Below are 27,674 nucleotides of genomic sequence, written 5' to 3' on the forward strand. Positions count from 1 at the left end.
ATGCAGTTAAAACAGTGTCAAACGTCAGAGGCAGGACAATGTTTTAATTGCCATGTATTTTGCAGTGGCGTACACCAGTATTGAACATGACTGGTACTTTACACTTAGTCCATGTGGAATAAATGAACCCAAGATGGGTTTTTCTATAACTGACTGAATTCCTAATGCCTATACGTGTACACTGGAATTAAATAGAGTACTTGTTTGGAGAAGGTGGTAGTCTGACTTTTAAAATATTGTATCCTGCAGAACATTCCTCGTTTAGTCAGCATTGTCAAAAACACTGGCCATTTACCTTATGTGTCTCATTTATGTTGGCTCACTGTGTGGAAAAGCTAGTATAGTGCCTGCTGACAAAATAGCATTTGTTGCGTTGCAATAAATTTAAGTAAAGTGCTTCAAGATCTGGAAGATGTGATCTGGTGCCATATAAATGCAAGACATAGCATGAGTTTCCTGTGATAACAGGCATGTGGTTGTGTGCAGCAGAAATACCACTGTGTGATCATTAGCCAATTGCAATGTTCAATTTTTGCTCTGCAAGCCAACTTCAGCTGTACTTTGGTTACATTTAAATCCACATGGTTGACTTTATTTCTTTAACCATCATATTAAGAGAATACATCCCGTTCAAACTTTTCAATTCTGACCAAATGTGGAAGATCACTTTTTTGTACATTTTGACCTTTCCCATTGACCGTATGCTACTAGAAAGTCGTGCAACCAACAATTATACTTATAAATAGCCTGTGAATCACATGCATACCACAGAGTTCAGAAACTAGAGACATTTTTGTTTGATATTCGTAGCTGTTCTGTATATTTAAGTCGTGGAATAAATGCTTTTATACAAGAATGCCCTGTATTTCATATAAGTGTGATTAATTTTTTAAATTTGAGTAAGGTTTGTAATCCCTCCTTTTACCTCCTCACTGTCCAGGGCTCCAAACTGCGGACTCTGTTTCTTTTAACAGAGTTGGGTTAGGGTTAGGGTTCGGGTTAGATTCTGCTGTTCCCGTTTGCATCTCCTCTAGACCTATTTTGTTTTGTCCTTTATTGTCTCATGCACTTTTGCCTTGCAATTCCCTCCATTCTGTCATTTCACCTCCACCTTCCATCCTATTGCAGACCTACCCTTTTGTTCTTCACTTCCCTTTCCCTGTTCAATGGCTTAAAAGTTGTAACATTTCCTGTTACTCCTATCCGCCGATGTGCAGGTCAGGTGTATTGGCCAAGATAAATTGTCCCTCGGTGTCCGGGGATGTGCATGTTATGTTAGGGGGTTACGCGAATAGGGTGGGGTGGGCAGTGGAGTGGACCTGGATACAGTGCTCTTTCAGAGGTTAGTGCAGACTCAATGGGCCGAAAGGCTGCCTCCTGCATTGCAGGGATTCTCTGATTCTATGATCTCGAACTCTTTTCCAGTTCTGATGACAGGTAATCCAGCTGCAACATTAGCCTTGTTTCTCTCCACAGTTGCTGCCTGACCTGCTGACTATCTCAGCATCATCTGTTCTCTTTGTGTATTTCAGATTTGCAGCATCCACAGCTGTATTATTTGTGCTGTTTGTGGGGGGTGGCTGTGTGACACTCCCTGCGCAGGCTCAGTTGCATTCTCCGTGTCAGAGTGTCAACGAGCAGTATTAAAACAACCAAAAACAAAGTGCTAGAAAAATTCAACAGGTCAGACAACATTCATGGTGAAATGTCATCGATCTGAAATGTAACACTTGTTTCTCTCCACAGATGCTGTCTGACCTGCTGGATTTTGTCTTCATTTCAGACTTTTAACATCCACAGTAATTTGCTTTTGTATTGAAAAAGGTGGTTTAATACAGACAAACTATTAAGTTCAAGTTACCCATTTGTAGGATTATGCTGTCCTTAACCTTCCTTTATACAAGTTATTATATTTAGTCCACTTATCACACTTTTTTTTAATAAACATTTTATTGAGGTATTTTTGGTATAGAAGCAACAACAAAATAGACAATATACATGAAACCATAAACATAGTGCAAAAACCGTTTACCTTTCGCACAGGTCCCACCCTTATTACCCCCCTACTCTAACCTGAACTAATCCCCACCTCTGGACCCAGCGCCACCCTTGTTTTTAAAACCTTGCACATGAGGTCCGCAAACCCCTGCCAAAATCGCCGAAGCTTTGGACATGTCCAAAACATGTGGACATGGTTCGCTGGTCCTCCCGTGCATTGTGTCCACCTGTCTCCCACCCCAAAGAAGCTGCTCATCGGGCCACTGTTATGTAAGCCCGGTGCATGACCTTAAATTGTATCAGGCTGAGCCTGGCACATGTTGCGGACGCGTTGACTCTACTCAACGCATCTATCCATAGACCATCCTCTATCTTACCTCCCAGCTTCTCCTCGCACTTACACTTCAGCTCCTCGGTCTGCGTCTCCTTCTACCCCATAAGCTCCTTATAGATGTCCAAGACGCTCCCCTCCCCTACCCTCTGGAAACTCCCCGATCTTGAATCCCCCTTCGCGGTAAGAGCGGGAAGGTTGCCACCTGTTTACGAAGGAAGTCCCGCACCTGCAAGTATGAAGTATCGCCAGCCCAAACTATTCCTCCAGTGCCCTCACACTCGGAAAGCTCCCCTCTATGAACACATCCCCCATCCTCTCAATCCCCGCTCTCCGCCATACCCGGAACCCCCCATCCATACTCCCCGAGGAAAACCGGTGGTTATCACAAATTGGGGCCCAGACCACTGCTCCCTCTGCCGCCTCCACAGGCCCCAAACTCTCAGGGCTGCCACCACCACAGGGCTGGTAGAGTACTGCGCCAATGGGAGCGGCAGAGGCGCAGTTACCAATGCCCCCAGACTGGTGTCCTTACAAGAAGCCGCCTCCATAAGCACCCATACCGACCCCTCCCCCACCACCCACTTCCTGATCATGGCTATGTTAGCCGCCCAGTAATAGTTGCTAAAATTTGGCAGCACAGCCCGCCCTCTCCCCGGTTCCGCTTGAGCATTACCTTCCTTACCCATCGGGTCTTGCCCACTCAGATGAAGCCCGTGATCACCCTGTGGACCCGCTTAAAGAAGGACCGCGGAATAAAAATGGGGAGACATTGAAATACAAATACGGACCTCAGGAGGACCGTCATTTTCACTGTTTGTACCCGGCCAGCGTCAACGGAAGCGTGTCCCATCTCCAGAAATTGTCCTTCATTTGGTCCACTAGCCGGGCCAGATTCAATTCATGCAGCCGGTCCCATTCCCGCGCCACTTGGATGCCCAGGTACCTAAAACTACCTCCTACTAATCTAAACAGCAGCTCCCCCAATCGCCCCTCCTGTCTCCTTGCCTGGAGCACAAACATCTCACTCTTATCCATGTTTAGCTTATACCCTGAAAACCGGCCGAATTCACCTAAAATCTTCATGATTTCTTCCATCCCTCTACTGGGTCCGAAACGTACAGAAGCAGATCATCCGCATAGAGCGAAACCCTGTGTCCCACCCCACCCCGGACCAGTCCCCTCCCGCCCCTTGAAGCTCACCGAGCAATTTCCAATGGCTCTATAGCCAGCGTAAACAACAGTGGGGAGAGGGGGCAACCCTGTCTTGTCCCCTGGTGCAGTCTAAAATAGTTCGAAGTTCTCCTGTTCGTCCGCACACTTGCCACAGGAGCCTGTTACAGTAACCTGACCCAGTCAATAAAGCCCTGCCCGAATCCGAACCGTTCCAGTACCTCCCACAGGTAATCCCATTCTACCCAATCAAAAGCCTTTTCTGCATCTGTTGCGACCACTACCTCAACTTCCCTAACTTCCGGGGGCATCATGATCACATTTAACAGTCTTCTTACATTGGCCACCAACTGGCTACCCTTAACAAACCCCACCTGGTCCTCCCCAATAACATCTGGAACACAGTCCTCAATCCTGGAGGACAAGATTTTGTCCAGCAACTTGGCATCCACATTCAGCAGGGAGATCGGCCTGTAGGACCCACACAGCACCGGGTTCTTGTCCCGCTTAAGAATCAGCGAAATCATTGCCTGTGACATCATCCTCTTTCCATTGCATCATTGAACATCTTCAACAACAGTGGCCCCAGTATCCCCGAGAACTTTTTATAAAACTCCACTGGGTACCTGTCCGGTCCTGGGTCCTTACCCGCCTGCATGGCCTTCAAGCCCTCCACTATCTCTTCCAGCCCAATTGGGGCCCTCAGCCCTTCTACCCACTCTCCATCCACCGTTAGGATATTCAGCCCCTCCAAGAAGTGGCTCATCCCCTCCGGCCCCGGAGGGGGTTCCGACCTTTACAGCCTGCTGTAAAAATCTCTAAATGCCTTATTCACCCCAACCGAATCACCAACCATGTTCCCCTCACCGTCCTTTACTTTCCCTGTCTCGCTAGCTGCCTCCCTCTTCCTAAGCTGCTGTGCAAGTATTCTGCTGGCCTTCTCCCCATGTTCATAAATCGCCCCCCTCGCCTTTCTCAGCTGCTCCACCGCCCTCCCTGTGGTCAGCGAGCTAAACTCTGCCTGCAACCTCTGCCGTTCCCTTAAAAGCTCTGCCTCTGGGGTCTCCGCATACCTCCTATTGATCTGTAATATCTCCTTTACCAGTCGGTCCGTCTCTGCCCTGTCAAGCAGCTCCCTATGAGCCCGGATTGAGATCAGCTCCCCCCTTACCACCGCCTTCAGTGCTTCCCAAAACCACCGCTGCCGAAGTTCCCCCCGTGTCATTGACTTGCAGGTAGCTCTGAATGCAGTTTCTCAACTGCTCACACACCCCTTCATCCACCAAAAGTCCCACATCCAACCTCCAATGCGGACGCTGGTTAATGTCTTTACTAACCTGCTGGTCAACCCTGTGCGGTGCATGGTCTGAGATTGTAATCACCGAATACCCCGTGTCCACTCCCCCAGCCAGAAAGACCTTACTCAAAATAAAGAAATCAATCCGGGAGTACACTTTATGCATGTGTGAGTAGAAAGAGAACTCCTTCGCCCTCGGCTGTCAAAACTCCATGGATACACCCCCGCATTAGCTCCATGAACCCTCTTAGTTCCTTTTGCCATTGCTGGCACCCTGTCCGTTTTCGAGCTTGACTGGTCTAACCCAGGGTCCATAACTGTATTGAAGTCCCCTCCCATGACCAACCTGTGCGAGTCCAGGTCCGGTATCTTCCCCAGCATCCTCTTTATAAACTCCACATCATCCCAATTTGGTACATATACATTCACTAATACCACCTGCACCCCCTCCAGTTTCCCACTGATCATAATTTACCAACCTCCCACGTCCGAGTCAATTCTACCCACCTCAAACACCACCCGCTTATTAACCAGGATCGCGACCCCTCTAGTCTTTGAATCTAGTCCCGAATGAAACACCTGACTGACCCAGCCTTTCCTCAGTCTAACCTGGTCCGTTACCTTAAGGTGCGTTTCCTGCAACATTATTTTGTCCTCCTTCAATCCCCTAAGATGCGCAAACCCATGTGCCCTTTTGAACGGCCCATTTAACCCTCAGAGCATTCCAGGTGATCAGCCTAGTTGGGGAGCTCATTGCCTCCCCCCCCCCCTTCGCCGATCAGTCATTCCCTTTTTTTTAGGCCCGCCACCAGCCCGTGATCCGCGCCTCCACCGCCAGCAACAATGCCCTGTAACCCAATCCCTTTCCTAAACCAAACATATGCACACTCCCCACTCTGCTTCCGAGAGCTAGCTCGCCCAGCTAGCTTGGTGGCCCCCATCCCCGGCACCAGATAGTCTTCCACCTATTGTTCTCCCCCCACCCCGCTCATGCCAACAAACTCCAACATTAAACAATCCCCACACAATTGCCCAACCGAAAAACACCAAGATTAAAACTAACACACTCCATCCCCCAACAGTGCAAATGAAAACCTTAACTCACTCAGCTCTACTGCTGGTTCCAAGCAAAACGAGAAACTTAAACAGAGAAACAAATCAGAGAAAACAGAAACACAAACGTTGCAGCCAAGTTCAAAAGTTCTCAGTCCTTCATCAGCCCTTTCTTTCTTGCAAAGTCCAACGCGTCCTCAGGCAACTCCAAGTAAGAGTGCTGATTCTCATGTGTGACCCAGAGATGGGCTGGGTATAACAGTCCAAACTTTACCTTTTTCTTGAAAAGGATCGCCCTGATCTGATTGAAGCGTGCTCTCCTCCTCGCCACCTCCGCATTCAGGTCTTGGTAAACCCGCAGGATGCTATTGTCCGACTTACAGCTCCATGTCTGCTTGGCCCACTGCAGAACATGCTCCTTATCCAAGAACCTGTGGAATCTCACCACCACAGCCCTCGGGGGGAGGGTCTCTTCCATTCGTGGCCTCTTTGCAGATGCTCTGTGAGCGTTATCAACCTCCAAGAGCCGGGTGAATGCCCCATCCCCCAGCAGCTTTTCAAACATGCCTGCGACGTATACCCCAGCGTCCGTTCCTTCGGACCCTCCAGGAGCCCGACATTTTTAAAGTTCTGCCGGCAGGACCTCTTCTCTAGGTCCTCCAACTTCTCCAGAAGCTTCTTTTGCTGGTCCCTCAGCATCCCCACCTTCAGCTCCACCGCAGTCTGGTGATCCTCCTGCTCAGCCAGCGCCTTCTCCATCTTCTGGATCGCCCAATCCTGGATGTTCAACCTGAGCTCCAACTGCTCAATCCACACTTTTATCGGGTCCAAGCAGTCCCGTTTCTGCGTAGTAAAGCCCTCCTGGATGACTTGCATCAGCTATACCATGGACCGCTGGGTCGACAAGTCTCTCTGCCATGCTGTCCCCTGTTGCAACTACAGCCCAAGTCTTCTTTGTCTTCTTGTTTCTGCCCTTCCAAACACTTCTAGTCCTTTTCTCCGTGCACCAAAGTGGGAATTCAGTAGAGAATTGCCACTAACATCCGTTCTAAAATTCAAGTCCGTTAGAAAATTGGGGGGAAAAGGTCCAAAAGTCCAACCAGAGCGGGAGCCACCAAATGTGCGACTTACTCCTTCATAGCCGCCACCGGAAGTCCCACTTATCACATTTTTCAGTTAGCAACTCACACTTTTCAGTTAGCAACTTATCCCCCTCTATCATACATCTCACGGTTCCGTAAATGATGAATATATAGACTTGGACTTTTGTGGAGATTAGTGCCTTATGTAAAATGGCACAGGGATACTCGATCTGGAAGGTTAGGCCTGTAAAACTGTCAAGCTGACCGGTTAGTTAAATCTCCTGTTCCTTAAATTTTGAATCAAACCAGCCTGCTATGTTGGAATTGAAAAAAAATAACGCTCACTATTTGTTGACAGAAGCCTGACGATTAATATTGCAGTGTTATCTTTGTTTTTGTGCTTCCACAATTTGCCATTATCATAATGTAGGATGGAGGGGCTGGGGCGGGCAGGGGTGTGGGTGGGAGGGAGGAAGCGGTGGTGGTGGTTCTTTTTTTCCTTCTTTTTTCTCAAATATTTTTCCCAATTGAGGGGAAATTTAGCGTGGCCAATCCACCGACCCTGCACATCTTTGGGTTGTGGGGGTGAGATGCAGACAGACATGGTGAGAATGTGCAAACTTCACATGGACAGTATCCTGGGGCTGGATCGAACCCGCGTCTTCGGTGCCATGTCACAGCAGTGCTAACCACTGCACAACTTTGCAGCCCATGGACAGTGGTTCTGTAAGGTCACCATTTTATCAACAACTCCAAGAGGTTATTAAGGGATTTGCTGTCTTTGCTGTGTAGTTATGAATGCAAATGTTTGTTTTATAAGAGATTAAGTACTTGAATGGATTTAAATATACTGGGCTATTATCAATGTGATTTTTAAAAAATATAGTGAAGTCTGTAATAGATAATCTTATTTCAACTCAATATAGCTCCTGAGGTCTGCATCTGGTAGATAATGGGTGAGTTACAATGGTGAATGCCAGGGAAAAATGTGGGAGGTAATGGGTTGGGATGTGTTGACACTAAGTTGGCATTAGGTTATAAGAGGCCATGGGGATGATAGGGGTCATGGGTTGGCATGGAGGGAATGGGGGCTAAGGGAGTGGGTAGAGGGGCATACATGGGCATGGAGAGCATGAGAGGTCATGGGAGAACATAGGTAGGCATAACTTGGCATGGTGCAATGAGGAACCAGATGTGGGCGGGTAGGGGAATGCATTTGCACGGATGGTGCATGGGCAGTGACGGGGGCACCAGCGAAGGGGTGAGATGAGGGCCTATTTGCTTTAATCACAATGCAATGCTGAATTGAAATGCTGCTGTAGAATTCCCATTATAAGAGCACTTAGTGCTATTATAGGTAGGTATTCAATTTTAGCACTGGAGTTCCACTGGGAAATGCTTACTTTGCAGTTTCCAACGCAGTATGAGGCAACAAAGCCTTTGATCCTTGGTATGCCGCTGACCAGGAAGGCATCAAGAGCATTAATGCAGGTGCTGGTGGCTGTATGTGTGCGTGCGCAACTCTTCCTGATGCCTTTTCAGCCTGGCAGGAGTCACAATGTTTTGTTTTAACATGCAATTCCTGGGAGATTTCCCTTCTTCATTTTTCATTTGAATGTGATCCCTCAGTAATAATTGTTTTTAGCTGGTATTATTCTCTTCGTGTGACATTTCATCCACTGTAAATAATTGGTGTATTTGGAAGAATAATTGAGGCACTGTTTGGACATCTCTTCTTTTCAAAAAAGGAGGAGCGGTGATGTGCAAATGGGCTTCTACGGCCAGTTCTGCCTTGGGCCAGTTCTGTGGACAAAAGTTTTGGGATGCATCAGACACTTGGGAAGGGGAGTAAAACCAGGGGCATTGATCAGTGGTCAGGTTGCACTGGTAAAAATTTAGCTCCAGCAGTTTGACTTTTGGCTGAGTGGAGGCAGGTGACTTTTGTTTGTTCGGTGAGGGAAAAGCTGCAGTTTGAATAATTTAATTTTGGATGTTTGATTTTGATGCTATTTGGGGTTTAGTTTACTGAAATGGGTCAGTACTGAGCTGAAAGACCCGTCGACGAATTTGATCGACTTTGGATCTGAATGGCGAACACAAGCTTACCGTATTGAGTTAAATTGTTCAGTCACTGAACTTCATGTCTGCAATAAAAATTCGATTTTCTGTGAGAAAGTACAAAATAAATTTTATTTACTTGGGATGTGCTGTACAAACTCTTAATAACTTGCAAGCAGACCATGGTGTTATTAAAAAATAAGATTGAATGCTATTACATTGTTTAAACAATGTAAAAGTCTAGTCATTCAGTTATGCCACTATTTGAACTTGACCTGACAGGAATTTTACATTTTCTTTTATCACTTCCTGTTAAGTCCCTACTGGCCTCTCGTAGATTTTAATATTTTACTCCAGGGATTTTATAGTTAATTAGTTTCACATTTGCCAATGGCTATGGGGAAATATGAAGTGGTCCAGCTCCTCTTCCTGTTGAACAATATGAGGAGGGACATCAGGAATTATTTGAAGAGTTAATCCTCCACTGGACGTCTTGTGCTGTTACGTTGTTTTGTGGCCCTCTATGTTTTTATCCTTCGTTAGCTTTTCGACTTATGACTACTTGTCTGTACGATTAACACAAGTGTTAATCTCCAAGTAATTTTCCGTCAAAACCCTTTAAACCTTTTATTTGTCACTTGCTGCCCGATTTCTCCAGTGGGCATTATATCTGAAGAGCGTCTTGCTTCTCTTTTCTCCTCCTAATCCTGCAAGTGAGCACACCTTCTCTTGTCATTTTACCGAGCTGCCTTTCACTCTGTGAGACTGAACAGGACTGAATGGTAATTGCTTATTCAACCATGCTATGTTACTGTTGTCCTCAATATTGTATGCCTGTCCCCACATGTTTCTGCAGCAGTAACCAGATTCCTGGTAGAATTATTTTGTTTCTCTCCCAATATAGAATCCAGTCATGGTCCATCCTGGTTTTCCAGAGTTGGCATCATACCACATGTCACACATGGGCACCGCTGAAAAATGTGGCTATGTTTCAAACTAATGCCACTCAATGATTCCTTATGCTGGCAGTTTCTTGTATTTGCTCCACGCTCTCGGCTGCTGGTACCGACCACGTCTTAGTATTGTTGAAGAATTGCTGAGTATACTAATCCACTGAAGCCACCCTAAGATGTAACCGACACCACCCAAGCCTCCCAACACAGCCCTGTAACTTCAAGTACTGCCTAACTTGCTGAAAGCCCCCCTAGCTGCTGCTAAATCCTGTACCATTTTCTCTCTATTCTTAAACTCCACATCAGCTACTCCTCTGTTTGCTACATGTTTCTTCACATCTTCCAATGTATTCTCAGCTCTTAAAAGGTACGATGAAGAAATTAAATAAATAGATGAAATACATCCAAGCTTCTTGGCTATGATTTTAATCGAAAAATAAACCAAATTCTGCAATTCTTTATCCAAATCTCGAACCCAAAATCTGTGGCCCAATAAATTAATGCATAGTACCAGTATCATTTTACGCTTATCATCTGACTTTCTGTGAGCATGCCGTGGAAGGTTTATTGGTGATCTGTTGGAAGTCTTGAAGCACCATGCATTTCCTCTCAAGACAACTTCTCTTCTCATTGAGTAACAAACTATGGCTGACTTGGTCAGGGCAGGGTGGTGGTGGAGGGTGAAAACAAATCAGATAATCGCTCCTGAGTGATGAATCTGAGGAATTTGTGAATAAAAAACTTAAGACAAAGCAATCAAAAGGCTGGGAATTCTGTGATGAGTGACTCATGTACTGAATCCTCAAGGGCTTTCCATCATCTACAAGGCACAGATCGGGAGTCTGATGGAATGCTTCACTTGCCTGAATAAGTGCAGCTCCAGCAATACTCACTGACTCCATTCAAGGGGCAAACAGTCTGCTTGAACTGCACCCCATACACTACCTCAAATATTCACTCCCTCCATCGCTGGTACACACTGGCAGCAGTGTGTATCGTCTAGAAGATGCACTGCCATAACTTGCCAGTGTTATAACTTGCTTCTTGACAGCATCCTCCACTGTCGCAACCTTTACTACCTGAAAGAACAGGGCAGCTAAGGCAAGGGAACACCATCATCTGCAAATTTTCCTTCAAGTTGCGCATAATACTGACTTTGAAATTTAGCGTCACTCCTTCACTGGCGCTGGATCAAAATCCTGGAACTCCCTCCCTTACAGCACCATGGATGTGCCTGCACCACATGGCCTGCAGCAGTTCAAGAGGGTGGCTCACCACCACCTTCATGAGGGTGATTGGAGATGAGTATGAAATATTGCCTTGCCAATTTTAATAAGGACACTGGGAGTCCACACCAAGTAAAATAAGAACCAAGTTTTATTTATACAAACGATATATACACTACCCGGTAGACTCCTACCGGGTACCTGCTTGGTTGGTGCCTGACTGGTCGACCTTATATACACTGGGTAATTGAAATATTCCACCCTTAGCGGGGGAGCTCACACTCCACAAGGAGCATAGGGAAGCTGAGCATTCCCACCCTGTCATAATATCCACTTATGTATATAATGAGATGTAGATAGGCAGTGATTGACACATAGGATGACCAGTAAGCATACAACACAGTACAGCCAATCACCAGACAGGACACTACCACTATAAAGCCAGAGGGCACTAGGTTTCTCGCTCTCTCGGGACCCAGCTACTGAGACAGTCAAAGTCCACGAGCTAGCAAGTGCAAACACCATGCGGTAGCTAGTAAGTCTGGTCAGGCTACTACAAGGTCACCAGTCAGATCAATATAGTGTCGACCCACAGCTGAATATGTATAGCAGTTCTATAGTTGAATAAAACAGTGTTGGATCTTCTCCAGTGTTAGACGTTTGTTTCTAACTTCCCTGCATCGAGTGCAGTCCACATCGAACCAACCTGCCTAACACATCACACCCCATAGATCCTGTGTGTGATATTACACCAATGATGCTAACTTCCCTCTGACTAATTAAAACAATAATTTAAATGCTATTTGGGTTTTTTTGTCTGTCAATCTTTATGATTGTTACTATGGTGATTATGTGCTTAGGATAAAATTATATAAACTATGAATAAGATATTCTACAATTACGTGAAGAAACTTATTTTCTACGTTTCTCCTGTGTGTTTGAGCAGCTGTTAATTATTTTCGCAGAAACCAAAGTTTGCAACTTACCTCAGAAATATTTGAAGCAGATATTTTGATGAATAGTTAGTCTCAGGGAGATGGTGCAGCCTGATCGTGCATCAATAGCTTTTCGGGGTGAGTGACTGATTAACTGATAACTAAAAGGATGTATCATCTTGTAGCAAAAACTCACTTTTTTTTAAGCATTTCCTAAATTAGGAGAAAACAAGTTGCCTGATGACTTAAAAAAAAAACTTTCATATTTTGTCAGCAAAAACAAAAAGACTACTCTCAAGCAAGGGTATCTGTTCTGGTCCTAAATTGTCAGTAATGACAGCAATATCCTAGAAAGACCAACTTTGTTCAAGAATTCCAGTGTAGTAGAGTATTTGTTGTTTGTGGGCGCGTATAATTGAAAAATGCAATATTCGTGCCAAATGCACTGCAAGAGTTCAAGCCGAGAGTACATCACAGCGCAGACTGGTTAACAGTGCGAAGTGGGATCGAGCTAAAACAGCCGTATCATGACGGGGAGTATACTGAGAATGGTAATTCAGTGGCCAAGACAGTCAGAACCTGCATTTTGCAACTTGTAGATTCTAATTTGTGCACCTAATTGTGGATTTGCAGTTAACAGGTCGTAGGTGATCATTAGTCACTTTTATGTGCTAATTAATTTACTTGGGCTGACAGAGGGGCTTGACAATAAACTGGTTTGAGGCTTGAGTTGCAAGTAGTATGAAAAGCGAGCCACAGCAAGGGCACGTCAGTTGAAGTAGAAAACATCCTGAACGCTGGTTCTGGAGTGTGATAAGGCTGCGATGAAAGAGAGGTGGAGCGAAATTGAAACTTAAGTACATAAAAAATATGCACTTACCATAATTTTACTGACAGACAATTTCTCCAGCATATTGGAGTTTTAAGGAGCAAGTGTTAACTCTGGCATGTTGTTTCAGCTCATCTGTTGCTGAAACTCTTATTCATGCCTTCCTAGGCTCAGTACGCTCTTGGCTGCTGCCCCGTATTTAACCCTCCATAAACTTAAGGTCATCCAAAACTCTGTTGCCTTGTCTCAACTCCCAGCAAGTCCCATTCTCCTATTGCCCTCGTCCTCACTGCATTTGGTTTCCAGTCAAGCAACATCTTGATTTTGAAATTCTCATCCTTGCTTATGAATGCATCCATGACCTTGTTCTTACTTAGCCCTGCCGTCTCTCTCAGCCACCCCCCCTCCCCACCCTCTGAAACTCTTACTTAATTCCAGCCTCTTGTGCATCCCTACTGCATCAACATTGGGAACTGTGCTTTTGGTTGCTTAGATCCCAAGCTCTAGCAGAGCCTCCTTACACTTCTCTGCCTCACTTTCCACCTTAAAACCTACCTTAATGATGAAGCTTTGGCTCATCTAACTGAAAGGCCCAAATCATCTGGTCAGCAGCCATGTTGAGGATAGTACTGCTGTCTGCAAAGCAAATTATTGTCCTAGCAGGCAGGCCTTCCTGTCCTGTCTACTTTGGCCAGTTTAGCGTAGTTGGCTGGACAGCTGGTTGATGATGCAGAGTGAGGCCAACAGCCCGGGTTCAATTCCCGTAGCGGCTTAGATTATTCATGAAGGCCCTGCCTTCTCAATCTTACCCCTCGCCTGAGGTGTGGTGATCCTCGGGTTAAATCACCACCAATCAGCCCTCACCCTCAAAGGCCAAAGCAGCCTATGTCATCTGGGACGATGGGGACTTTACTTTTGCATTACTTCAGCAATACTCAATGCAGTCATCCATGAAAAGGAATAGCAAGGAGGAGCAGTGCAGAGGCCATGCCCTCATTTTTGCAACATCAGCTGTAAGTTCGGTTAAGTCTTTCAAAGTCTCGGAAGGTTTTCAGTGGGTGTGTAAGATTGAGTGTTTGGGGGACTGGGGTGGATCGTATGTCGTCATGCTGTTGGGGGGGGGGGGGGGGGCGGTGGGGGGAGGGTCAGTAGGAATAGTCAGATTGGTTGTGGTTGATGGACAGTCGGGCCGATGTGGTCAGGGGATGCAATTGGAGTTTGATGGGGGTGGTCAGTTGAGTTCTACTGTTAAGCATTGAATCACATTTGAGATTGAACAGTGGAATAATACCAGAGTAAGTATCTGGTTTCTATTTCATGCGTCTGACGCAGAACTCTGTCAGATTCAGTTTCCTTGTGTCCCAGGCAACTCAAATTAGCCCATCGGAAGTTTAAACTTCTTGGACATCTTGCACACATGTGGGTTAAGTCTTCTGATGGGTGTGAAAGTGCAACAGTGTGGTTTTCTCAACATTCACCACATTCCTCAACATTGGAAGATCCTGTCAAAGGTTTCCTATGTGGCTCAGTGTCATACATTGTTTAATAAGACTCCAGTGATGCAACTTGGGATGTTTCATCATGTTAAAGGCACTATATAAATATACGTTGTTGAAATTCTGATCTGGCTGCAGATAGCAACCAAAAGCATTTTCAATTTAGAACAGATTACTTGACTTTGTCTGCAATTTCATCTCTCTGTGGAGGGGGAGCAAATAAATACAAGGGATAAGTCACTTGGCATCATATTCATGCAGCACATATTGCAGCTAAATGATCTCATTTACACTAATCTGTTTACTGGATTTAACAGGATCTTACTAATGAGTTTTAAAAATGATGTGTATCAGCACAAACTAGACCAGATACATCAAGCTTACAATTAACTTCCAATATTTCTGATGTTTGTGCTACATTTTGTGTGTATGTAACCAGGTGTCCCATAAGCATTGTTAGCAGGGGGTTATTCATGCTTTTCAAAAGTTAGGATGCGATGGTTATCAATATCTCAAAGTCGGGAGAGATCTCTGACAAATCTGAGAGATTGGGCATCAGGGAGTGTAACTCTCCGTATTGTCAATAGGGGTTGGGAAATTTGATGTGTTTGGCCAACTAGAACTGCAGCATAACTTCACTATGGCAAAGCCAGCTTCTAATGAAACCCCATGGTCTTGTCATGAAATTAAAAGCAAAATACCCAGTCTTAAAATCTCACTTGCAAATTCTGATTCAATCGATGAAATTTTCTGGCATTGAGTCAGGTACAAGATGAAGATGTTTCTGGTGACAAATGTGCAGAAGACACGTAACCAGCTATTCCTTCTCTCGATGAGTTTTGAAAAGTAACTGCAGCTGTACAGAGCTTCATCATTATTACCAATCTGCTTGCATTGAGAAAAGCACAATTAGTGTGAAGCAATCAACACTGTGTAGTTTCAGTAAAATAAAATGATGTCCAATTCAAATTGGTTATTTCATAATTTTTCTAATGCTGGAAATCTTCAAGTCCCATAATAATGAACACCCTCACTATCGATGCTTATTGCCTGTCCTGAGGAGCCTCATCAGTGAGGTTCAGTTGCACCCTTCTCCTAATGACAACTTTTAAAATGTTTGTTGTATTAACATTTATAGTTCTCGGTTGTGCCATCCGCTAGCCAGTTGGAATAATACATGGTAAGACTAATACTGTTTCTCTCTTTTTAATCTTTTCTGTCCTGCTTGCTGTTGACGCATAGCTGTTGAGTTGTGGGTATTCCCTGTGTTGTATTCTGGTATCATTGTTATCAGCTCTCCAACTCCATTGCAAAGGATTATGGGAGTCCAGGCATTATTTTCTGTCTGAAATTATCATAGAAGCATAGAATTTACAGTGCAAAAGGAGGCCATTTGACCCATCAAGTCTGCACAGGCCCTTGGCAAGAGCACCCTACTTAAACCCACGCCTCCACCCTACCCCCTTAACCCAGTAACCCCACCTAGAATTTTCTTTGGCACTAAGGACAATTTATCATGGCCAATCCACCTAACCTGCACATCTTTGGACTATGGGAGGAAACCGGAGCACCCGGAGGAAACACACGCAGACACCTGAGAATGTATAGGCTCTGCACAGACTGACCCAAACCGGGAATCGAACCTGGGACTCTGGAGCTGTGAAACAACTGTGCTAACCACTGTGCTACCATGCTGCCCTTTATTATGAAATGTTGACACACTTCCAAGTCAGTATTAATGATTATTATGTTTGTTTTGCTAAATAATTATCTGTCCAACCGATATATAAAAATATAAAAGTGGTGGCTGGGCTGTTCCACCTTTTCGGTCAATTTAAGGAATGCAGCAGTATTGAGGGGGTGGGGGGGGGGGGGGTGATGTGATTTGGTATGGTTGGGGAAAATAGAGGTGGTGGGAATCTGATTGAGCTGTGAGAGCACTCGCATGGTGGTGGACAGACGGGATTGCAACGGAGCTGGATGAGGTTGTTCTGGTAGGGAAGTGGGGTGAGGGATCATGGTATCAGTGGGGAGAAATACCAAGGTTCCATGGAGAAAAGCACAACAACTGCATTCATGTATGAATTGTCCCTTTCTGACCATTTCAGATTGTCTCCATGCCTATCTCAAGCTCTGAGATCTTGAGTTCAAGTAATGCCAGTTAGAGGCAGCACGGTAGCATTGTGGATAGCACAATCGCTTCACAGCTCCAGGGTCCCAGGTTCGATTCCGGCTTGGGTCACTGTCTGTGCGGAGTCTGCACATCCTCCCCGTGTGTGCGTGGGTTTCCTCTGGGTTCTCCGGTTTCCTCCCACAGTCCAAAGATGTACAGGTTAGGTGGATTGGCCATGATAAATTGCCCTTAGTGTTGGATGGGGTTGCTGGGTTATGGGGCTAGGGTGGAGGTGTTGACCTTGGGTAGGGTGCTCTTTCCAAGAGCCGGTGCAGACTCGATGGGTCGAATGGCCTCCTTCTGCACTGTAAATTCTATGAAGAAGCACTGATTATATGCCTGAGATAACACCTGCCCTTCAGGACTCCCACATTTATTTTTTATTTAGTCATGTAATGTGAACGTTACTGGCTAGGCCGGCCTTTCTTACTCCTCCTTAATTGCCCTTGAGATGGGTAAAAAGCAGCCCTGGCCTCCCTGTCCTCTTGTTCTTATGGTGGTCTTTAGTTTATGATTCCTCATTACCAACTCAGTGACCAGTAGAAAGTTTTAATTGATTTACCCTAACACCACTGTCTATAACATTTTAGTTGTCCTGAGTGGATTTTGCTAAATCTGTTGAAAAGAGCTGCAATTTTTCTAACATTACCAGAAAAAAGCAACATGATGTTGAAGCCTTTTGTCTTGCACTCTTCTGGACAAATGCAAGATGTTAAACTTCGGAGGAAACAACAATTTATACTGCATGGGAAAAGGGTTCTGATTGGCAGGTTGGCTATGATTGATTGGAGTGAAATTAATAGGGATTAAGGTGAAAATAATAGGGATTAAGGTAAAAAAAGAAGAATCCTTTCTTTCGACGTTGAATAATTTGCAACAGGCTGTCCTGCCAGGCTGCTGAGTGATCAAGGCCGCTGGTGTACTGTTAGTGTTGGTCTTCTGGCAGGAACATTCATTCAGTACACCCGGGCAGTATGATTTCCTCTGGAGAGTCATTATAACCTTCATTCAAAGGATCAGCCGAGGGCCTGTTTTATAAGACTCTTTGTCTCACGTCAACTCACGTCAACCCATTCTCCAACCTGGGTTTTGATTTTAATCAGTTTCCAGTTTCATCAAATGACCTCCAGCCTTAGTGATGAAAGAGCATAGTCCCCACATGGGACTCTCAGAGTTGTTTTACACCGAGAGAGAGAAAATCAGAGAAGCAGTTCCCAGCTCTGAGCTCAAAGCAAAACTGAAATAAAAACCATTCGTACTGGAGAGAGATACATTCCAAAGATATCAGAACCAATCAGCATGGGCTATTGGCCGAGCCCCACAATCTGAGCCAGTTCATTGGCCACCAGCCAAGTCCATCAAGCTGAGTCAACACTGATGTCAGTCAAATCGTTCTGGAATCTGCTGGTTTGAAATGCAGACAGCTTCCTGCAGACTGCTTTGCCTTGAGGTATAGGTCAGTCTACAGTTGAACCCGAAGCAGGCTTCTGCTCGAATTAAAGATAAACTGCTATGCCTTAAAGTCATTGATCATCCATGGACAAAAATTGCAACAGCAAAAATGGCAGTAATTAAAAGGATAAAATAGGGGACAAACAGGGTTTGGACAGGAGGATTCATACAGAACCTAGCAACTTGCATGGTTGAATTCAACTTTAATGATGCCATGTACACCCAAATAGATGGTGTTGCCATGGGTATCACTCTTGGTCCCGCTGTTGCTTACGTTTTCTTTAGTTTCCACGAGAAATACATTTTTGATGGAATGACCCATAACCGCCGTCTCTGTATATTTCCAATATGTAAATGGCATGTTTGTTAAATTTGAAACTGTAGCTGCATGGAAGATTTTTTTTTGCACAACTTAACGTGCTCCATCCCACACTCGCCTTTCAAATAGAGCAGTCTAATGAATATCCTTTCCTCAATATGCGAGTTGAGAAATCTGCTAATGGATAATACTGTATACCACAAGCCTACATTCTCTGGTGAATATATGCGTTGGGATTCCTACAGTTCCACGTGTTATGTTGACCTTATCAGCAAACTCCTAAAAGTGCCCAAATCATTTGCTCATTTATAAGCTTCACATCGAAAGAGAGCACATCAAAGCTATCCTGTGGTCTAATGGCTGTCCTAACCAGATCATTGTTTGCTGTGTGTCATAAACACTCACACATATGGGCCTATGCCCTTAATTCTGGACCTGAAAACTGCCCAGTCTTCCTCAAGTAAATATATCAAAATGTTGAGCATTAGAGTTAGCCGTTTTGCACTGCTGCGATGCACTGACAACCCGAGTGTTGTTTTCCATTAACAGGATGCTGCCCACAAGGAAAAATGACATTCCTCCTACCACAAAATTGAGCAATGTGGCATATGAATTTCTGTGCTGGTAGAATGCCCAGGTGTGTAGGCCAAATGTCTCAATAACTGGTGGATCATATCAGTCAGCATGTTCCTTTGGGGCAGAGTACAAACAATGCTCAAACAACTGTGCTCAAAAAACCAAGAACATAATGTATAATGCTAGACAGGCAGCACTTACTGACTCTGAGTATGCTAAGGATTCCACAAACAACCAGTTTGAGATGATCATTTGGGCACTTGATGTCGCTCCTGTATGCATCCTGGAAGCCGCATATATTTGTACGCAGGGATCTGCCCTTTGGAATTTGCCCAGACATTGCACTTTTAGTGAATAAACAAAACAATGGGGACAGTAGCTGACTGGGGCAATTGCCATGGCAACATCTCGCCCAATTGGAGCTGACTTGCCAACCAATCAGTCCCCCTTGTCTCACACACTGTTGTTCCCTTTGAAATTTTGCATTCTTGTATTTGTCCTGATGAGCGCAAGGTGAAAAGATTCAACAGCATGTCTCTTTTTGAGCAATACTTAAATTCTGTCCGACCAAGTGATGAATTTCTCTATCCTGAACAAAGTCTGGAGAGTGTTCATGCGGTGTTAAGGCCTGAAATCTGGAAGTTACTCCATAAACCATGCAGAAATAGCATTCCTGCATCTGGCTCCTCATTTAAATGTATTGAACGGTACAAAGTTGCTAATGGTGCTAATGTAGCTATGACCTAAACTCACCTTAAAAATGTAGGTTGAATAATTTCAGTCTAAGTGCCCTTTTAATAGTGTGCAAAGTCTTAATTACTGCTGAAAACTCCTCTGACACCTGAAAATTAGCTTTCTAAAATATATGGAATTTTATTTCTTCAGATTTTGATCATTGTTACACCTGATTTGAAATTGCATCTGCCCACTCTAATTTACACTCAAGGTTCAGACTGTGCAGCTCATTTCATCTGGTTGAAGAGATGCACGGTGTTTGCCCTGTTTGTACACATCTCAGGTGCCTTGTAGAGGGCATCACGCCATTTGCATGCCTCACTGACAGCAACATGCTGTGATAAACCCGATGGGCACGTGCAGTTCTAACGAATGGCTGCTGCTCACACCAACTTTCAGCCGGTAGCTTTTATTCCATGAGCAATCCCAAGAAGGACACTGGCTAGTTTATTTTAAAATGTTTTGTTTGCATCTTTTAATCTCACACTGTGAGCATGCAGTGTTCGATTTATAAAAAAAGTGGCCCAACTTAGATTAAATAACTACGAAGCTGATAGCAGTAAAACATCAGATGACAAATCAGTTGTGCTGCAAGGCATTATCACTTTGGGGACTTGAGATAATCAATTTATGAGCTACAGTCAAGTATCAGTCATAATCTAAAGTGTCAATTTGTTCAGTTAGAAGCACTTCTGTCTCCTGAATACGAAAGTTGTGGGTTCATGCCACACTCCAGGATTTCAGTGCAAAATCTGGTTGCTCACTAGTGCCATACTGAGGGGCTGTTGTATTGCTGGAGGTGCCATATTTCTAATGAGATGCTAAACCATCTGCTTTTTTGCTTGTTCTCCCAGAGTCATTCTGGTATCCTGGGCAACATTCTTCCCTCAAAATAACACAAAGAACAAATTGAAGAATGCGCTTGTATTTATCAGCACTTTGTTGTGTTATCGTGTCGTTGGAATGTTCAGAAGTACTTAATGTAAGAATTGCAGATGAAGTGGTCATTCATGACATTGATTTTTGTGTGCAAAAGCCCACTATTGTAAGATTGCAAAAACTGGTGTGTTGATATACCAATAGTATTGGCCTCACTATAAATTAATGGTATGTGAAACTCATTGATACGTTTGAGAAATGTGGTATAATTCTTTTTCTTCTGTCATGTCTTATTGTTTTGTCGCTCTGAAATTGGCTTGCTTGTATGGGAAAATTGCATTTTTTTGTTTTTGCATGTCTTAAACCAAGCACATGAAGATTTGCACAATTGCTTGCATGCCACCTTGTTAATGTACATTTTTACACCTTCCTTTAATCAGAGGCATTTCATATGAAATGGTCATTTACTTTTACTTTTGTCGTATGAAATTATGTGTAATTGCTTTAACAAATATAACTTCTACTTGAGAAGGTAAAAGTAACTTATTTCCATTAGTGTTTGAAATTATGGGTGTTTTATAAGGCATTTAAACTTTACAACGGGTGCATATTCTGGCACCACATTTTAACCCATGGGTGTTGAAATAAAACTCAGTGCAATTAACCAGGTCCATTAAACTGTCAACAACAACAATTTTAGCAGTTCTAGTTCTTGAGTTAGTAGTAGTCTGTGACCAGTGTCAATTTACAATCATTTGTTCATAATTAAAGCAGCACCAATTTGAAACATATGGTGAAATCTGCTGAAGTACTCTTTAATTAGATAAACGACCTATTTTAAATATACGTTTCAATGCTTCCATTGTGAAATATAGCTCAAACTGTAACAGGGATGTGCCCAACACTGACTCTTGATGAGCACTCTGTGCTGTAGCTATTTGGCCCCTATGGAGTGCAAAGAAATGTCTATATCATGAATGAATCTATGCATTGTGCCCACAACAAAGAACATCATTTAGTAATCAATTAATATACAAGTGTAGTTGTTTAAAAGACCTTACCTACCATATTTGTATCCTATGTTTGCAGAGCCAACATCAAACAGATTAAAATTCAAGTCATCTGAAATTGCTGCGCTTGAGTTTCAGGATATAGAATGCAACCCATACATATAATGTGAATCCCTCAGGACCACTTGGCAATGCAGTTCATGTTGCTTAAAGGCCCTCAGGCTAAGGAGTTTTGTTTTTCTTTATAAGGAATCACCTTCTGGAAGCAAATGGATGAATTGGAAGAAAGATTCAGGAAAACATTAGTACCTGAATTCAGCATTTCGAGCAGTCAGCCACTGTAGCTTATTTGGGCTGTTTGCTTCAGACCGGGCAGGTCCTGATGATCAGCTGGCCATGCTCATCTTGAAATTCTCGAAAGTCTAGTTGTATAAGGGAGGCTGGATTTCCTGGCCCATCGTTGCCAATGGCCATAGGGAGATTAAAGCCAAGAGATTTGAATTGGGCTACAGCTATTTGAAACTTTTTCAGACAATGTAGCTTGTTACGATGTTTTTTCAAAGAATGCATTTATTGCAAATTGGTGAGATTCGAAGAAATGTAATGAGACACAAGCTAATATCTCATCTGTGTAACCAACTTGTTGCACTGCTTTATCTAATTTCTTGCAAAATAATGGGGGAGGGGATCAATTTATTTTTAAAAATAAAAGCAGAAAATCTGGATAAACTTTGCTGGATAAAGTTCTGGCAGCATCCATGGAGAGAGAGAAACAGTCAACGATTAGAATCCTTTTGAATCTTCTACAGAAAAGGAAGGTGATAGAAATGTAATTAATTATCTAGTTCGAGAGGCGGTGGGGCAGAATAGCAGGTCACGGCTGGGACGGTGCTACGGAGAGATTGGCAAAGATGTCAAGGACATGAGACTGTAAATGATGGCATTCCGGGCTGAAGAAGTGCTAATAGTGGCATCGAGGTCAGATAGCCGGCACACCCGTACGTTTTTTTAAAATGGGTCACATGAGAACAAGTTGCTGAAGTGATTTTGTTTTCTGGTAACCTGTCTTGGCAATGGTGTTATGAAGGTGAATTAATGATTTGCACTGGTAACTTTTGCTAATTATTGCTGATCGTGTGGATGAATGGGTTTCCAGTACTGTTCGTATTTGCTTATATATTTGGCCAGTACAGTAATATATCTGCAGGACCAGTAACATTTTAAAACTGTGCCCTAGAATTTCTATATCTGTAAATTTGTTGAACATGAGCAACCTTTCTACTGCAGCATTCAAGTACCAGTTCTGCTCTGATCTTTCTGTTTATAGAAACAATTTTCAGTTGTGTGCAAATTAATATCCAGTCATTTTGCACTAGCCTTGCATATGTTTGGAGTTTGCACCGACGCCATAAATGTAGCCCCACAAACCACAGACTAGGGCCTATTGTTTCAAGGCCATGGTATGTGTCTGGCCTCATAAACCAACACCTTTCTTTTCGTCATGGAGCCAAGGATCCACATAAAAAAAAATGAAAGGTCAAGATTGGCTTGAGCGACATACCACAATTTCATCTTTGGGCTACGGGTTGTTCCATATCCAGGTGATCCAGACAACAAACAACAGTTTTATCACTAGCTATGTTACGTGTCAACTCGCTTGTTAATCCCAGAGAGGTGAACGTAATAAAATTGGAATATTATGTCTATAAAAGTGGACTTGGCCGTGCTTCCTGAATCTTGGTTTACAGCACAGAAGCTGCTGAGAATGTCAGTTTACATTTTCTGATGTCACAATGCCAAAAGGAAATTTGTGTGTGTATCCGCGCGAGTGAAATGAACTCTAAATGAAAAGCTGCAACTTTCTTGGTGTAATCTTTTTATTCGGTGATAATTTTAATTTAGTTGAAGTTGATTGCGAGTTTGGGTCTTGTTCTGTTCAAAGCATCGCTTCACCCTGTAATCAAGATTTCCTTGACACCAGCTTTGTAGGCTCACAGGGATAAAATTAGTGTTTAAATAAATGTTCATATTTTTGTAATTAAATCAAGTTAACTGAAGAACAAACTTGTTTATTTCAGTAAATTATTTGAGAGAAACTTTAATAAAAGGCCTTAAATGTACAAATGCTGCTGTGCTGGAAATTGAAATTCAGGAACACTGTAGAGTGATTTTTGGAAGTTTGCTTCAGCTCTTGCTTGAGAAGTTGAAACTGGCTGCTATTTTAATATTAATGTGCTCTGACTGCAGTGCTTTATTCCTTCACAGCTGATTAATACTGTCTGTCAATTATTTACAGATCCAGTGGTTGTGTGGAAGTTCCCAGAGGGCTTCAGAGACCAGGTTTGAAACATGATTAACTTTTTTTTAATTTAATGCCCATTCGTTGGTACCTGTGACAAGGCAGAGATGAATGAAGTCAGTGAGCAGATCTCCCAGATGTAACCGAAAGCAATTGCAGTGCAGACTCTCCGACAATTTTTCCAAAAGCTCAAATATTTTGCTTGATTAATGATTGGTAACTTATTTTAATATTGATTTCAGTACTTAAGTGTCCTTTTTTTTCTTGGTCCCCTTAATTTCACTCCAGACTTGCTTCATTTTTGACCAGCCTAATTTTAGTTGGTGAGCCATGAAGTGAAATAATGGTGTTCCCATTGGAGAAACCCTCTTTATCATTCTAAATACAACAAATAATATCATTCGGAGCAGCAAAACTTAAATTGTTGATCAGAACAGGATAACGCTATTGCCTGGTCACATCGAGATAGGAAGTGGAGTAGTTGTCCCAAGCCTGTTACCACCTTTGTATCTATGCCTCTCCGATTTGAAATTTTCAATTGATATAACCTCCGCAACCTTTTGGGGGAGGGACACTTTGTTTGAAGTACCCCCAGACATCACTCCTGAACCGCCTAGGTTTAATTTAAAGGTTACGATCCCTTGTTTCTGACTCGCCCATCAGACGGAATAGCTCTTCTGTTTCTGGCCTATCAAATTTTTTATTCATCTTAACCACTTCAATTGGCTCACACCTTAAGCTTCTTGTATACGCAAGAGTGTACAAGCGTAACTGTCCTCATAGTTTAACCCTTTAAACTCCTGCCTATGAGTCTGTTCCACATCCATTCCAAGGTCAGTGTATCTTGCCTGAGGTGTGGTGCCCAGGACTGGAGGCAGTGCTCCTAGTGTCATCTAATCCAAGCTCTGCACAAATGAAATATACCATCCACCCCTTTGTATTTCAGACACTTTGAAATGAAGGCTAACATTCCACTGGCCTTTTAAATTTTCAATTGTTACCTCTCCGCTAGCTTCTTTACTGATTTCGTGCATCTGTGCTATATAGAGGCCAGTGAGTACTGGCTAAAAATCATCTGTAAATAAAGGTGTAGCTTATTATAGAGAGGTCTTAAGAGTGTTGTATCTTCTACCTCTGCCAAAGCACCTTTTTTATTCTTGTTGATAAAATTAAGGTTTTCATCAAATAACCCACCATCACTTACTGGTCAAGCCTGTGTATAAAGAATGGTAACTCTTTTGAAGGTCTGTTGGTAGTAATAGCACCATATCCCAGCATGAGCTACTTAGAGATAGCACCAGCATGTCTATTAATATCAAGCCTTTATTGTCCTGGTGTGGAGTATAGCAAGTGCTGGGTAGGAGCTTAAGAAAGTATTTACTAGAGCAAAGGGGATATGAGAAAGCTCTGGCTGGTAAAAATAGGGAAAATCCCAAGATATTCTGTAAGTATATCAATGGGTAGAGGATAACCAGAGAATGAGTAGGGCCCACTGGGGACCAAGAGGACAATCTGTGGGTGGAGCCAGAGGACATTGCTAGGGTGTTGAACGAATGCTTCACATCAGTCTTCACCTAAGAGAATGAGGATGTAGCTATGGAACTCAGGGAGAGAGACTGTGAGGTTCTTGAGCAAATTAACATTGGGAATGACAAGGTATTGGAGGTGTTGGCAGGTCTAAAAGTGGACAAATCTCCAGTTCTGGATTAATTGTGTCCCAGACTGTTGCGGGAGACGAGTGAGGAGATTGCAGGGCTCTGACCCAAATTTTTAATTCCTCTCAGGCCAAGGGCGAGGTGCCAGAGGACTGAAGAACGGCCAGTTTAGTTCCACTATTTAAGAATAGCCAGTGAACTGCAGACCAGTGAGTGTTAAGTCAGTGGTAAGGAAACTATCGGAGAAAATCCTGATGGATAGAATCTATCTCCACTTGGGAGAGCCAAGGTTTGATCATAATAGTCATGGCTTTGTCAGAGGGCGGTCTTGCCGAACAAATTTGATTGAATTTTTTGAGGAGGTGACAAAGTGTGCAGATGAGTCGTGCAGTTGATGTTGTGTATATAGATTTCAGCAAAGCCTTTGACAAGACTTATAAAGAAGGCAAATGCACATGGGATACAGGGTAATTTAATAAGGTGGATTCAAAATTGGCTTAGTTGTAGGAGACAAAGGGTGATGAACGAAGGCTGCTTTAGTGACTGGAAACCAGTGTCCAGTGGCATATCACAGGGTTCCCTATTATTTGTCGTTTATATAAACGGCATAGATGATTATGTGGGGAAGTAGGACCAATATGTTTGCAGATGACACAATGATTGGCTGGGTGGTTAACAGTAAGGTTGAGTGTCATGGGTTACAGGAAGATATAGATGGGATGGTGAAATAGGCAGATAGGTGGCAGATGGAATTTAACCCTGAAAAGTGTGAGGTATACGCTATGGATAGAGAAATTTGACAAGGAAGTATTCAATGAACGGCATGACACTGAGCAGTTCCAAGGAATAAACGGGCCTTGGCGTGTTTGTCCAAAAATCTCTGAAGACGGGACGGCAGGTTAATAGGGTGGTGAAAGTGGCATATGGGACAGTTGCCGTTATCAGTTGAGGCATAGGTTGCAAAAGCAGGGAGGTCATAATGGAGTTGTATAAAACTTTGGTGAGGCCACAGCTGAAGTACTGTGTGCAATTCTGCTGGCCACATTATAGGAATGATGTGATTACACTGGAGGGGGTGCAGAGAAGATTCACCAGGATGTTGCCTGGGTTGGAAGATTTATGAATAGAGGTTGGATAGGCTTGGATTGTTTTCTTTGCAGCAGAGAAGACAGAGGGATGATCTGATCGAGATGTACAAGATTATGATGGGCATGGACAGGGTGGATAGGGAGCAGCTGTTCCCCTTAGTTGAAAGGACAGTCACGAGAGGGCTTAAGTCAGGATGAGGGGCCGAAGGTTTCGAGGGGATTTGAGGAAAAACGTTTTTACTCAGAGGGTAGTGACAGTCTGGAATGCACTGCCTGGGATGGTGGCAGAGGTGTGTTGCCTCACATCCTTTAAAAGTGCCAGAGGGCAGCACGGTGGCACAGTGGTTAGCATTGCTGCCTCACGGCGCTGAGGACCCGGGTTCGAATCCCAGCCCTGGGTCACTGTCCGTGTGGAGTTTGCACGTTCTCCCTGTGTTTGCGTGGGTTTCACCCCCACAACCCAAAAAATGTGCTGGATAGGTGGATTGGCCACGCTAAATTGCCCCTTAAATTGGAAAAAATAATTGGCTAATCTAAATTTTTTAAAAAAGTACCTGGATGAGTACCTTCAAGGCTATTGAAGCACGGTTCAACACTTCAAATCTTATAGGCAGCACGGTAGCATTGTGGATAGCACAATCGCTTCACAGCTCCAGGGTCCCAGGTTCGATTCCGGCTTGGGTCACTGTCTGTGCGGAGTCTGCACATCCTCCCCGTGTGTGCGTGGGTTTCCTCCGGGTACTCCGGTTTCCTCCCACAGTCCAAAGATGTGCAAGTTAGGTGGATTGGACATGATAAATTGCCCTTAGTGTCCAAAATTGCCCTTAGTGTTGGGTGGGGTTATTGGGTTATGGGGATAGGGTGGAGGTGTTAACCTTGGGTAGGGTGCTCTTTCCAGGAGCCGGTGCAGACTCGATGGGCCGAATGGCCTCCTTCTGCCCTGTAAATTCTATGATCTATTGCCAAGCGCTGACCAATTGAATTAGGTAGGTAAGTCAGGAGTTTTTCATGAGTCAGTACAGACTCGATGGACTGAAGGGCCTCTTCTGAACTGAAT

General features: G+C 43.8%; 1 protein-coding gene across 3 annotated transcripts in view; it reads left to right on the plus strand.

The window, feature by feature from the left end:
- Window positions 1-27,674, plus strand: part of dennd1b (DENN/MADD domain containing 1B) — a 393,500-nt gene that overhangs the window by 102,622 nt on the left and 263,204 nt on the right. For 2 of the 3 annotated variants that reach the window (XM_038794858.1, XM_038794860.1), the window contains exon 3: window positions 23,872-23,915. In XM_038794858.1, the coding sequence (XP_038650786.1) occupies window positions 23,872-23,915 (44 nt within the window). Of the gene's footprint in view, window positions 1-20,587; window positions 20,669-23,871; window positions 23,916-27,674 lie in introns of those variants that run through there. The other variant, XM_038794861.1, reaches the window with a different exon arrangement.

Source organism: Scyliorhinus canicula, chromosome 4 (assembly GCF_902713615.1).
Source record: "Scyliorhinus canicula chromosome 4, sScyCan1.1, whole genome shotgun sequence".
Classification (NCBI taxonomy): Eukaryota; Metazoa; Chordata; class Chondrichthyes; order Carcharhiniformes; family Scyliorhinidae; genus Scyliorhinus; species Scyliorhinus canicula.